The sequence below is a fragment of the Haliotis asinina genome, chromosome 11 (assembly GCF_037392515.1).
Source record: "Haliotis asinina isolate JCU_RB_2024 chromosome 11, JCU_Hal_asi_v2, whole genome shotgun sequence".
Taxonomy (NCBI): domain Eukaryota; kingdom Metazoa; phylum Mollusca; class Gastropoda; order Lepetellida; family Haliotidae; genus Haliotis; species Haliotis asinina.
Window position 1 is genome coordinate 48,735,089 of NC_090290.1, and position 13,956 is coordinate 48,749,044.

Consider the following 13,956-nt stretch of genomic DNA (forward strand, 5'->3'; position numbering starts at 1 on the left):
GTGTACAAAGAAACACAAAACGACAATGCCTCTAATGCGGGTAAGTCGATCTTTATGGCTGTGAGTATGTAATGTATTTATTAAGTGTTTGACGTGTTTTTAGTCTGTATTGAAAATATTTTCTGAGTTATATCATTTAATTTACTGTGAATCAGCTCCACACCTTATGGACAAAATGTTCTTGTTAGTGGAAGTCCTCTTCACACTCGCTGCTCTTTCACATGTCATCTAGTGCAATATGTCATCTCATCTGGTCCTTGTTAGTGATATCATGAGTGATGAGGATGGTTTAAAGGCTATCTGTTATCTGTCGATAACGGATCATATTAATTGACAGAATATGTATCATAATACATCGAGTCCTTCTCCCTAAGACCGTTAAGGTACTACCGGGCTCGAGACGACTTGGTGCGAACAGGTTCTCCTTGTCAGTTCACTATTACTTCGGAGGTTGTTAACGTGTTGTCTTTGCTTTTTTTCGGAATGCTGACATACAATAAAGCGACAGATGTCTTCAACGATTCGAGTTTGACCATCCTATTTACAGAACCTTGAAAATTGGTCAGGGGACTGGGTGGTCACACTCGGACATGGTTGATGCATTTAATTGTTTCCCAGTTAGAGTGGATGCTCATGATGTCAGTCACTGGTATATTTCCAAGCCGACGCCATATAGCTGGAATATTGTTGAGTGCGACATTAAACATCTAACAAACAAAGTAACAAACAAATAGGGGAAGGACCAAAAGAGACATACGACAATTACATTAATTCTAAACCTGTGTTTGAAGTATCTTGCCATGACGCGTGCGTAAAACGACACAACGCCTATTGCATCAACGATATATATGATCAGTAATGCCCATGAAGATCCAGGTTCAAAATAGTGTTCAGGAACCCACGCTTATCGTAACAGGCAACTAACGTGATTGGGTGGTCAGGAACGCTCACTTGGCTGACACATGTTATCGTATCCTAATCGCTCATCCTAATGCTCATGTTGTTGATCACTGGAATGTTTGGTCCAAACTCGACTATTTATAGACCGCCGTCATAGAGTTGCAATATTACTGAGTTCGGCGTTAAACAACAAACGAAACAAACTAAACTGTTACATTGATCTATGATCGTCATTAACTGAGTGACCTGTCATAAATAAGGAAAACGGCAAAAAACCACACACACACACACACACACACACACACACACACACACACACACACACACACACACACACACACACACACACACACACACACACACACACACACACACACACACACATACACAAAACAAAAAACAAAACAACAACAACAAAACAAAAACAAAACAACAAACAAAACAAAAGAAAACAAAACAAAAAAACAAACCCCCCAAAAACCAACAAACAACAGAGCAAAGAACTTACCATCAGTGGGATACGGCTTGTTGATGACGGAGGAGTTACATATCAGTTCGTCGAGTACAGACAGAGGGAGGGATTTGTCCACCAACCTCTCCAGCAGGAGTTTACGTAGGGCAGCAATGAGGGTTTTGTTCATGGTCTGAAACATAATGTTTTATTTTAGCAATATGGCAGCAATATCACAGCGGGCATCACACATTTTAACCATGTGGGGAATCGAACCCACGTCTTCCTTTCACAAAGTTCTAAGGTGATCATAAATCACTACGACGTTTGTAAAGGTTGCTTTGTCAGAGGTGCTCCAGGTCATCGGTGTGACGAACGAAATGAATGCTTTAACCACTGGGCTACCCCACCTCCCACAAAAAAAACCAAAACATAAAACAACATTTTACAACTGAACTAATATTCACAAATGTTTATATTTTCCCTTTTTCTGTTTCAGTTTTTATGTCTAGGAGCAGATATTTTAAAAATGAAAATTCAGCGTCTTGGTGAATGCATGACGAATGCATGACAGCTGTTTCAAAATAGGAATGTGTGGATATTCTTTCTAAATGCCATTTCACTGACAGTGAACTGAGTACAAAAGAATTAATGGTTCAGGTTCATTCAAAGAAATGTTAATGATATAAAACCATAGAAATGTGTACCGGTAATGTGAGATTTATGTTCTTTCTCTGTCGCTCTTCCTCGATTAAAGTAACTTCAAAGGCGTCAAAATTTCAGTATGAATGAGTCACTGAAATTAAAAGTATCATGCAAGAATATGTGCTTTTTATCGCATGAAGTTCAAAGAAAGTCGATTATAACGTGGATTCCATATCAAATTACAAACGAAAGTAGCAAAACACATTCCTTTTGATAAGAACTTAAATTTACATCTTGTTTACGGTCCGAGAGGTAACTAAATAATAAAAAGTCACCATTTTGCGGAACTTCTTCAACTAAAATACGGAAATCTTTACCGACATCTTCAAAAGTTATCGGCGTCTTAAGTAGACACGGGCAAATAGCTGCATCTGTTAAATAACTGGCTTTACGAGCTAAAGGCAGGTTTATGGGTAATAGGTGGATTTCTTGTTGGTCACATTCTTTATGCGTGACGTTCATAGCTATCACCTCCTCAGCTATAGACGCGAGATTTTGTGGTCAACTTTTGAACTTAACTTATTACTAATTAAATAAAAGCGAAAATAATGTTCATCATTTAAAATATATATTTAAATTCCTTTCACGAATTGTTCTAGAAAATGCTAAGATAATATATAGAGCGTTTGATTTTTAAACAAGCAAACAACAACAAAAAAGACCCAGATATTGTCTGCTATAATAAACTCATGGGTAAAAGAAAGTGAACACTTTTATTTCAACTTTCGGCAGAGTTGTTCAAGTTAGTAAAATCTTTTCAAGCCGACACTAATCATGCCCCCACACTGACTAATCATGCTCCCAAACGCAGCATGTTGGTTATATCATCACCTGAATCGCCAAGTGAGAAAACGACCACGACCCCCTGCGAACCGATGCTCTCAGCAATGAGTGGAATAGGATTCTAAATGATGGCATTCGTCGGCTGATGAGACGGCGAGTCTGGGTGGTCACACTCGTTATTAAGGATGTGTATGCGTGACCAGAGACTTTAAATGACTGAGACAGTCCATGATTGGCTTTTGTTGCATCTGCGAACCTGTTATTCCTTCCCCTCTGTCAATTACATGACACGTTTTCTTCTTATGTGAGGGTTTCTCACAGACACTGTTGGTGTATTGCTCCAAATGCTGGCCTCATTAAATGTACTAGAACTTCAAAACATAGTATGTTGTGCTTATATTTAGTCGATCATCAGTAAGGGTGTTCACTTTCTTTTGCCCACTAGTTCAGTATAAAAATATCTAGTTTGCCAAAAATACATTATAGCTGAAAAAAGATTAGTAAGACTCCGCACGATACCTATCAATCGTCAGTTCCTTGGTCGGGTTTGAAAAGTCACGTTCGGACAGACGACCTTCTGACATTTTGGAAGAGATTAAAAATCGCAACATCCTGAGACTGAAATACACCACTCGGTGCTTTGCTTCCGTCACTCAACTGAATTTCACCCTTCCCAGGAACGGAAGTTACGGTATAGGGTCGTTACAGGCTTGGCAACGTGCATTAGCATGTCACAGACAATTACATTTAAAGCACAGTGATACTTTAATCGTGTATCTGACAAGGACATAAGTATGAAGATATTTTCCCGGTCATTGTGGGTATTCTGCTTCAGCATCTGCCCCGAGTTACCTAACAACATATCGCTATGATAGCCGGGGCAATGGAGACCCGGGTACGATTCCCTACATGGGTGCAAAACTCATTTCGTGTGCCCACCATCGTCATATTTGCAGGAATACGTCTAAAAGCCGCGACAAGACATACTCGCACTGTAGGTGATGACATTGTCATTTGAGCGTTAACTTAATACCTGACAAGGCAGAATTGGTTGGATACTCCCCAGGGAGTTGAGACGAAAAGTTAAGAGACCACCGTTCCATTAGACCGGCGTAATAATGTTTGGGCTTTGCGTAGTTATCGAGTGTGTGGCGTCTTGGCGGTAACGGAGGAAATACACACATTCAATCATTTGGAGCCACCTCATACTAACTGATTACTGCAGTCGACTTGTGTTCAAATAGAAATGTGTTCTGGTTGTGTTAAAGAGTCATGTGTCTACTGGCGTGACGTTCCTTTTCCTTCTGTTGTAGTTGTTTTTGTTACCAACGTGTAGGCCTAAAGATTAATTAAAAATTTAGTTCACTGTAGATCTACATTGTTAAGAAGTTACGCTAATTGTTGCGTAAAAGTGGGGGAGTTAGCATGGTGTTACGCCGCCTTTAGCAATTATCAAGCAATATCACGGCGGGGAACAAAAGAAATGGGCTTTACACATTATACCCAAATGGACAATCGAACCCGGGTCTTCGGTGTGACGAGCGAACGCTTTAACCACTAGGCTACCCCAACGTTCCGGCGTAAAATATGTGAGCTAAGTGATATTTTCAGGCCGATAAGTGTTATGCCTAAGGCGAGATACACTTACGTACAGAAGAAAGTACACCAGAAACAAACGAATACAACGAAATAGTGATTTTAATGACATCCATTTCCATCATCACGAGGCATACGTATTAACGACAAGACCATGTTGAGTAACGCTGGGCATACGTATTAAAACAAAACCATTTCCATTATCACCGGGCATGTGTATGAACGACAGATCCATTTTCATCACCAATGGGCATATGTATTAATGACAAAACGATTCATCTCATTCGTTCTCATTAACCTGACATGTCAAGATCCAAAGTTTTGTTAATCTCACTTGAAAAAACATTTCATGGTCGCATTCTAAATAACTTAACCCGATCATCTGGTGCACAGTGTGTTTTGTTTGTTGGTTATCGCCGCACTCAATAACATTCCAACTGTATGGTGGAGGTTTGTGAATACCTGAGACTGGACCGTATAATCTAGTGATCAGCAGTATGAACATCGATCTACATTGTATCAATCTGAGATACGATGACATGTGTCAGCCACGTCAGCGAGCCTACCATGAGATCATTTTGCAAGCGTGTGTAGTTGAAGATCCTGATCTTCACACCCAGTCACACAGTATACTTGACGACACGTCCAATGAACAAAACTTAAACAATTTGATCACCGGATAAACGACTACTCTACGCACTGACGGTCATTCTGTTCACGAACATATTTCACAAAACTCGCACTCGCCAGTCAGGTACGTTTTGAAACACACCTAATAATAAACTGTAACAAAAATGAATTTATCGTTCAGTGATACCTCGTGACATACGTTTAAAACAGGTGACCACTTTTAAAAACAATATTTCAACGCATATGGCATTAATAACACAATATAACGTTTCTGTGACCTCTTGCTAACCAACACTATTTCCGCGTATTAACCCAAAGTCAGTATTCATTAGTAAAGTTGTCTGAAATAATGTACAGGTTTCAGCGTTTCTTCATTCTGAGGAGATTGTTTTGCGTCAGAGATGCTAATTTGCCTGAAAAACAGATATAACCATTAATAGGTCTTCGGTTCTGACATCCTGGCTTGTTCCGTTGAGAAAATCTGTGTCTATTTATTGACCATTAGTGCCAATGTCTTGTTAAGGACTATCTGGGAGGCGGAATAGAATGACAGCGCACGAGGACAAGAGGGTGTTTTTTAAGGATGATTGATAATAAACTTGTTTATAATTTTTCTTCATAAAACCATTTAAGGTTTGGTCATTCATTTCCTTTGACAACATGGTTAGATTCCGTTGAGATCACCTAAAATGTTGTGAGTTGTTTGCACTTATAGATGAAAAGGAGAGATGATGAAAATGTCTTACTGGTTTCGCGTGATTTCGATAGAGGAGCACAATGCATGTCTGCATAGGTGTGGAAACATGAGGTTCTCCGGTAACTGAATCCTTAAAACAAATAATCCTATTTCCTTATAAACCAAGGGATGAGTTGTTTGTTTGTTGTTTTAAGCTGTGAATAACCGAGTCTGAACAAGTGATCCAGTGATCAACAGCATGAACATCAATCTACGCAATTGGGATACGATGACATTTGTCAGCCAACACAGCGACCACTCAGTACTTTAAATTGCTAGTCCGCCATCAGGACCTGCTGCTACTTGCAGGCTTTAAAATCTTCAAACCCTGAATGAAATCTGCAGGCCACTTTGTTAAAGACAAACTTATAAAACCAAGACAGACTACACTGTAACAATTTCACACTGTTTCTACAAAATCAGTTCGTTGACGCGGAATTTTCCGTTCCTATGCGCAAAGCCTTGAAAAAGCAATGAGTGAAACTGTGTGCTATCGAAACGTGGTAGATCATGGGTGATTTCCGAACGTTAATAAAGAATAAAATTACAGGAAAGATTCCAGTTGAAAGTGAAAATGACAGATAATTTACAGAAAGCCACAAGGGCCTGCAGATATTTGAAACTGTCGGCCCTATACAATAACAACTGGCGCTGGGCCTCCGGACCGACGATTATTTCGAACGCTGCACCCAATCCCGTCTGTGGTCTCCTACGACAAGCACTGGTTGCTGAAGATCAGTTCTAACCCTGATCTTCATGACTAGCGTTCTAAATGTGTTGTATGTGGAACCGGGTGTTGTTTTCGCTCCCCGAGTGTTAGTTTAGTTTTACGAGGCTTATTGCAGTATTCCAGCAATATCACGGCGGGGGACACCAGAAATGGACTTCACACATTGTACCCATGTGGGGAATCAAACCTAGGTCCTTAGGATGACAAGTGAGCGTTTCAACCACTAGGCTACTCCTAACCAACCCCTATCTGTTCCCCTTCAATAGTCATACATGTCTTATGAATTCAATTCTTTCTGGCACAGCCATGTTACTTAGACGCTGATTATCTCCAACCTATCCCATATGATAAATTGTAGCATCTGAAAGTTAAACTATTATTGTGAAGACTACACATTCACTAGTCATGTGTATCAGTATTTTACTGCAAACAAGCACGACACATTCTAAATGTGCGTCGCACCTTAACATGAATTGACCGTGCATTGTGAGCTACAAGAATGAAGTATATTACTGCCAAGTTTGAAATATACGAGATATATTTTGTTTCAGGACAGTTATATTGTAACGCCACTTTTGACGGGTTGCTGTGCTACAACTACACACTAGCTGGTGAAAGCGTCTCGGTCCATGGTCCAGACTATCCTGGTTTTGATACTCGAGGTGAGTGCAGTCGGGTTTCAAGGCCATCTGTACTCACTACATTCATGACACACGATATCCTTTCATGTTAACATGATCTCGTAACGTCGTTGAATCGGTTAAGAGAATCTGAAAGAGGTTTCTCATTGGACTCAAATGATGATTAATTGTGGATATTCTTCAATACCCAAACTCGTCAGATGTCAATATTTCTGCAGTATTCATTTCACAAATCTGTTTACTGGGTCAAACCTCGCGAGTTGCGGCAAATCTCTTCGCACACCTGTAGGCCATGCTAGTCGCCTCTAACAGGATTGGGTTACTGAAGACCAACTGCTAAGATCACATCAGTAATTATTTTTATGCGTATCTGAAACAGTCAAAGGCTAAGTAGAAACATTTGAGATTGATTTTGGTCATAAACTCAAAACTAAGACATTACGATGTATTCACATTAGAATTCATAAATAAATTTAGCACTCTCTTGAATAACAAATTAGTATTAGATCGAAACGCCACATTGTTATAAATATTGCTTAGAGCATGGAGTGATTTATGGTAATTTATATTTTATTCTGTCGTTAATCCGTGAAGATTCGGATTAAAATTGATCTTTCAGCAACCCAAGCTTGACTTGGGTGACTATCGGGATCTGGGATCCGTTCCTCATAGCGTTTGTAGCGCTACGCCAGTCGTATGTCTGTGCTAAAGTAAGGGAGTTACGATCATTTTAGTGTTACGATTGCTTTGAGGAACAAAACCCAGCTAGTAAGGCTCAATCACTTGGTTGACATGTCATAGTGCCCCATTTGCGTGGATCAGTGCTGATGATCACTGGAATGCCTGTCCAGATTCGGTTACTTACAGACCGCAGCCGTGTAGATGGAATACTGCAAGTGCAGTGTTAAAAAACCCAAACAAACAAATCCCACATCTATTAATCATGAGGATTCTTTGCTGAATGGGTCCATGAAGTTCCAGGTTAACCCATGCTTGTCGTAACGGGGTCGGGACCATACCAAACCTTCGCAGAAAGGATTCAATTGCCACAGAGCCCATTAATTTGTCAACAGTCATGCACACTTTTAACCTGAAAGTTAAACAACAAGGAATAACCTCTCTAGAGAACATAATGGAAATTAAGTCACACGTGTGGAAAACATTAAATTCTGCCCAACATTTCTAGGTTAAAAAGGAAATAATGCTGGAATAATGCTAAACGCGGCATAAAACACAACTCAGTCACGCACTTTTGTAAAAGTTTTCGGTAGAGAAGAAACTAGAAAAAAGACAGTTAAACAATGTCTTCACCATTGTGATATCTAGTAGCCTATGCGTATCGGAATAGGCGACTAAAGCGATCAGGCTCGCTCACTTGGCTGACACATGTCATCGTACACAAATCGATAATGTCAATCACTGGATTATCGCTCGATGATTTCTAGAGCGCCGTCATTCAGCCTGACAACAGATGAGCGCGGTGATCATAAAACTGTTCACTTTACGAGCCAAACATGAAGGAAGTAATACAATTATCTCCCGGATAGTGAGCTCAAGTTAAGTATATAGTAAGATATTTAGTTTAGAGAAATTGGTGATAACGTAATGTTTAGTCTCTAGGCGTGAAAGTACCATCCATTCGCTAAGAACCTCGTTTTATTTCACATTCCTACCTAACATCTAAATACAATTTATGTTTGTTTGTTTATTGTTTAACGCCGTAGTCAGCTGTATGACGGTGGTCTGTTTTCAATCGAGTCTGGCCAGAAAAACCAATGGTGGACATCATGAACATCGATCTACGAGATGTTACACTCATTCGAGATTTTTATGATTATTGGGCCGAGGACATAGTAAATGGCGAGATGTATGCTTGGAGGACGGTCAAGATCTTTGCAAGACGTCAAACTTTCTTAAACCTTGCAAACCCTTCTAAAGCAATGCTTGTAGTAACCGTAATAATAAGCTGTGATGTTTTAAGAAAGGAGTGACAGGATGTTTCCATTTCCAGTGCGAGATAATACCTACATCTAATGTTGTAACATCGGTATGGCATCCATGTGAGTGTAAAAATATTTTTACCTTTTGTTCCTAAGTCACGGTGAATGTCTAGAGCTTATACCAAGCATGTCGTGGCAAACATCCAACTCCCTCAAACCCACGCTACTGAAGCAGTGATTACCCAACTCGAAATATACTTGTAAGAGGCGACTTACGAGATAGGGTGGTTAGGCTCGCTGACTTGGTTGACACATGTCATGGTATCCCAATTGCGTAGATCGATGCTATTGATCACTGGATTGTCTGATCCAGGCAGGATTATTTACAGACCGCTGTCATGTTGCTGGAATATTGCTGCGTGCGGCGTAAAACAAGTTTGAAGCGATTCGAAAATCGTAACTGATTTGGCAAAGGAATACAGTTTTCTTAACCGATCGAGAAGAAATGAAAGGCCGCTTCACAAAGCAATCTCGTTCTTATTTGAACTATGTGGAGATGTGAAAGAAATCAGTAAACCACACGCGCTGCAAAAACACACGTTTCAACACATTGGTTCTTTCAAACAGTTCGCCAATCATCAAACAAGCATGACAAGATATTTCTTTACATTTGAAATTGGATTATTGGTCAGCTTACTGTAAATTGCTACGAGAAAGGCATGAAACCTGTGCACTTGTGAGGACATTTCTTTTGAAATACATGATAAATTTCTCTTGATAAATTTGGTCAAGAAATAATTTCTCTTGCAGATCACTTCAAATCACTTTCCCAATCAGATGTGTTTTTCTTTCAGTGTGTTAAGCGCCCTTTATGAAAAAAGACTGGCAATCCTGTTGACGAATTATTCAGCAAATTAGCCAGAAATTAATGGTCATGACGCATGTAACGATTTGAAGAAGGCGGTTTGAGTGAACTGTGCAAACATACGGTCTGTGCTGCTTGTAAGAAACCAGTGGCAGTGTTTATGTGTTTCCCGAACGCAATAATATCTAAATCTAACATAGACTACGTATGATTCATTTAAGACACGTGTGTTAGTGTATTGATTTGTATTATGCTTTGTTTCTGAAACTTTATATTTCGTGTCTGCACTTTATGCTCCGAACACAGTCGGCATGGACAATCAGAAGCGATGGCGTCATTGGCAGTATGATGTCATTCAACGTTGCAGGATAAAACGCATAACACAGGATGTCTATTATTCCATGACCGTGTCTTGCAGGGGGATGGTGGGGTAGTCTAGTGGTCAAAGCGTTCACTCGTAAACCAGGGTTTGATTCCCTGTATGGGTACAATGTTTGAAGCCCATTTCTGGTGTGCCCCGACGTGATATTGTTGGAATATCCAAAACAAACGGCGTAAAACTAAACTCACTCATTCCTTCCACGGGATGATTTCGGATTTGTACCATTACAAATCCAACGCTTAATTCCTTCGTGACGTCTCCGGTTGGCGTTGACGTACATTTCGAGGTCGCCAAACGCTATCGCGCCTATCCAGAGCAAAGCGAATCTTGAAAACATGACAATGTATGAGTAGCGACGATTGTCTCAGTGTCGACGTTGTTACCGTCAGCGTTGTTACCGTCAACGTTGTTACTGTCTGTTGGCTGTATATTGATGAAAAGCCGCTGAGCATTCTGCCTGCAGTCGATTCCTAATAAATCATCGGACCCGCAATTCTTTCCCAAGTAGTCTGATGAAATTTGAGGGCAATTTGATTCGTAGTTTGAGCCCTTGGTCGCCGAATCCATCGACACTGTATTCGTACCGTTTAAGTGGACGTCACCGAGTTAAACGTCAACATTTCGGTTTTGTAGGTACAGAGATACAGAGCCGAGATACATAGCTTTTTCATGATGACGGCAAAGAAGGATTACGCCGGGACCGTATGTTCACTCTGATGTATACAGCAATCCGAGAAAGAGTTGGGCAGAGTGAACAGTACCATAACATCCTGGTCAGAGATGACCATTGAACCTGTTCCCAACTGACCACTGCCATCTTCAAGGAAGCTAACAGCCACGCGTTGTTTTTAGTTGTTTTGTTTGTTGTTTTACTTAGCACTCAGCAATATTCCATCTATATGTCGGCTGTCTTTAAATAATCCAGTCTAGACCAGACAACCCGGTGATCTCTCACTGTTCTAGCTTAAGAATCAGTGTACTCGACTGTGATACGATGACTTGTGTCAACCAAGACAGTGAGTCTGACCACCCGACCCTGTCAGTCACCCTTTCACTCGAAGCATGAGTTGCAGGTCAATTGTAGCTGTAACGATTGTTCATCACTAAAGCGATATTCCATCCTGACGAAGAAGTACACGTATTTTGTATGATGAATTGCTGTTTATTAGTTTGTGGTTGTCATAAGCCATAAGCTAAGTATTCTCAAGAAACAATAATTCTGGGTTAAACTCGGGTCCTACTCCCCTCGTTGGTACAATTCTGATATGGTGCTTGAGTATTGTTAAACAGAGCGTAAAATCTGCTTGTCTGTTGTTTGACGTCCCACTCAGCAACAGCCATGCTATATGTCGTCGGTCTGTAAATAATCAAGCCTGGACCAGACAATCCAGTGATCACCAGCATGACCGCAACTGGTACATAATGACATGTTTCAGTCGTGTGACCGGGCCTGACCGCCCGTTAATCGACTCTTGCGAGACATATGGGTTCCTGAAGACCAATTCTGATCCTCGTCTTGTACGGGTTGCATCACAAGCGATGGTACAGCATGTATCAGTAGGTGCTCCGATCACTGATTGAATGTAATCGAAGGATTGAATATGTAGAAGCACATGCCCAATAAAAGACGACAAAACATTTCCATGATAAGACAAGCAGGGTTAGTGAGTAACTGAGTGAGTATGGTTTCAGCAGTATTTCAGCAATATCATGGGGACACCAGACATTGGCTTCACAGGTTGTAGCCATGTGGGGAATCGAGACAAGGCCTTCGGTGCGGCAAGCGAACGCTTTAACCACCTGGCTACCCCACCGCCCTCGTTAATGGGTGCAGACTACGATTCTGATTGCATCAAATGGATGTGTATATAAATTGCCATCAAGCAGTCATAATATCAAATGTTCATGAAAAGTTCGTATCCTGAGGCACCGGCCGCAAACACGGTTGTTCAGCAAAAATGTTTGGAATACATAATAAGTAGGCAGAAATGCTTTAAAACGAACTTTACACTGCGACAAAAGTTACATCCTTATTCGTATGTAGGGATACATCAGTCTTGGCTCTGAATTCCTCTGTAAATAGATTTTTTTCGGAAACGTTCTCAGGTTTGCAATGGGATCGTGTAATTGCGTGAACTTGCTCTAAGGCAGAGTTAAACTCTATATTTCAGTTACATCAAGGCGGTTCGTTTACTGTGAGCGGATTACACGTCTTCGATGTTCGCCGTTTCGATGAAACTTTGATACTGGCAACCAAATGTAGATCCTCAAACCCCAACGATTGCAGGATTTTGACGTATCTTGATGTGCCTCTGAGAATGTGAATCAAAGCAACAAAAACCTTGATGTAATCAAAAGTTCTCTTAAGTGCTTAAGGCAGAGACAATTGATTTTGTACAAATGCAACTTCATTATGTACATTGTCGTAAATCAATTGGAATAGCGTCGATACCAACTAGTACTGAGAGTGAAAGTTGGGCGTATCCTGCTTCGCCTGTCAGAAACACACGCAAGGGCTTGTCAGTTCGTCACCTGACACAAACTGTGTGAAATTAAACCAACAGTTGGTACACTAATTTGGGTTGAGAGTCCAGACTTAAAATGTTCTTATGCGACGATGTCGTGTTGATCAATCATACTCATGAGTACCTGTCGAGGATCACCACATTTCTATCCCTCGTGATGAAATAATCCCGGTCAAGCATGTCGATTTTTCTATCGGAAGGGATTAATATTTCAGTGTAAAAACTGCGAAGGGTCTTTTTAACGATGTCAGTTATCATTTAATATATGTTTTAAAAAGAAAATAGAAATGTTTTCAATTTTTTGAGTAATATGATCCGCAAACAGACATCTTTGGCAAAATTTGTCAACAATTGTTAACATCTGAAGGGGCGTAAACCCACCTAGAGCAGATACGGGAAGCAAAAGTGGGTGCACTGTAAGCCCCAGAATGCCTAGTATGAGATCCACCTTAAGTTGTGGGTGATCAGTAGAGCTATGACGATATATCGTAGTATCGATAATCGTGACACTTTATCGGCCCACAAACATATCGATACAGCGTCATTTTTCGTATCGTGATATGTATCGTTGACCTCAAAATTGTTAATGTTCACACGAAATTGACGGTTATGTCAATATTTACACTCAGTCTGTTACTTGATATAAAAAATTTACAATTGTAAAGAAAACATCTAACGATAGCATATCGCAATGTCCATCAAATCGAATCGTATCGTTTCAAGATATCGTGATTCGTATCGTATTGTGAATTTTCTGTATCGTCACAACTCTAGAGTGATCTAGAGCTTAAACTCTATTATCTTCAATAGTTGAAAGTTTTAGATTGCATATTAGCTCTCCATCTATATCTGAAATATTCTAGTTGTTTTTTCTGTCCCTCGTAGACAGGGTTTATTGTGAATCTAAAACTTGTAGTCACTATATAGCTGAAATACTGATGATATGACCTAAGGCCTTAATTCACACTCACTCCTAAAACATGTACTCAACATTTTCAATAGAAAAACATTTTGGATGCTGAAGACGATATTTCTTTCCATCAATGATCGATCGATGGATATGAACACCGTC

At 40.2% G+C, this 13,956-nt stretch overlaps 1 protein-coding gene across 1 annotated transcript in view; it reads right to left on the minus strand.

Moving 5' to 3' along the window:
* Positions 1 to 13,956, minus strand: part of LOC137255495 (calcitonin gene-related peptide type 1 receptor-like) — a 90,487-nt gene that overhangs the window by 48,251 nt on the left and 28,280 nt on the right. Inside the window, exon 6 of the mRNA XM_067792931.1 lies at positions 1,409 to 1,544. Coding sequence (XP_067649032.1) covers positions 1,409 to 1,544 — 136 coding nt within the window. The remainder of the gene's footprint in view (positions 1 to 1,408; positions 1,545 to 13,956) is intronic.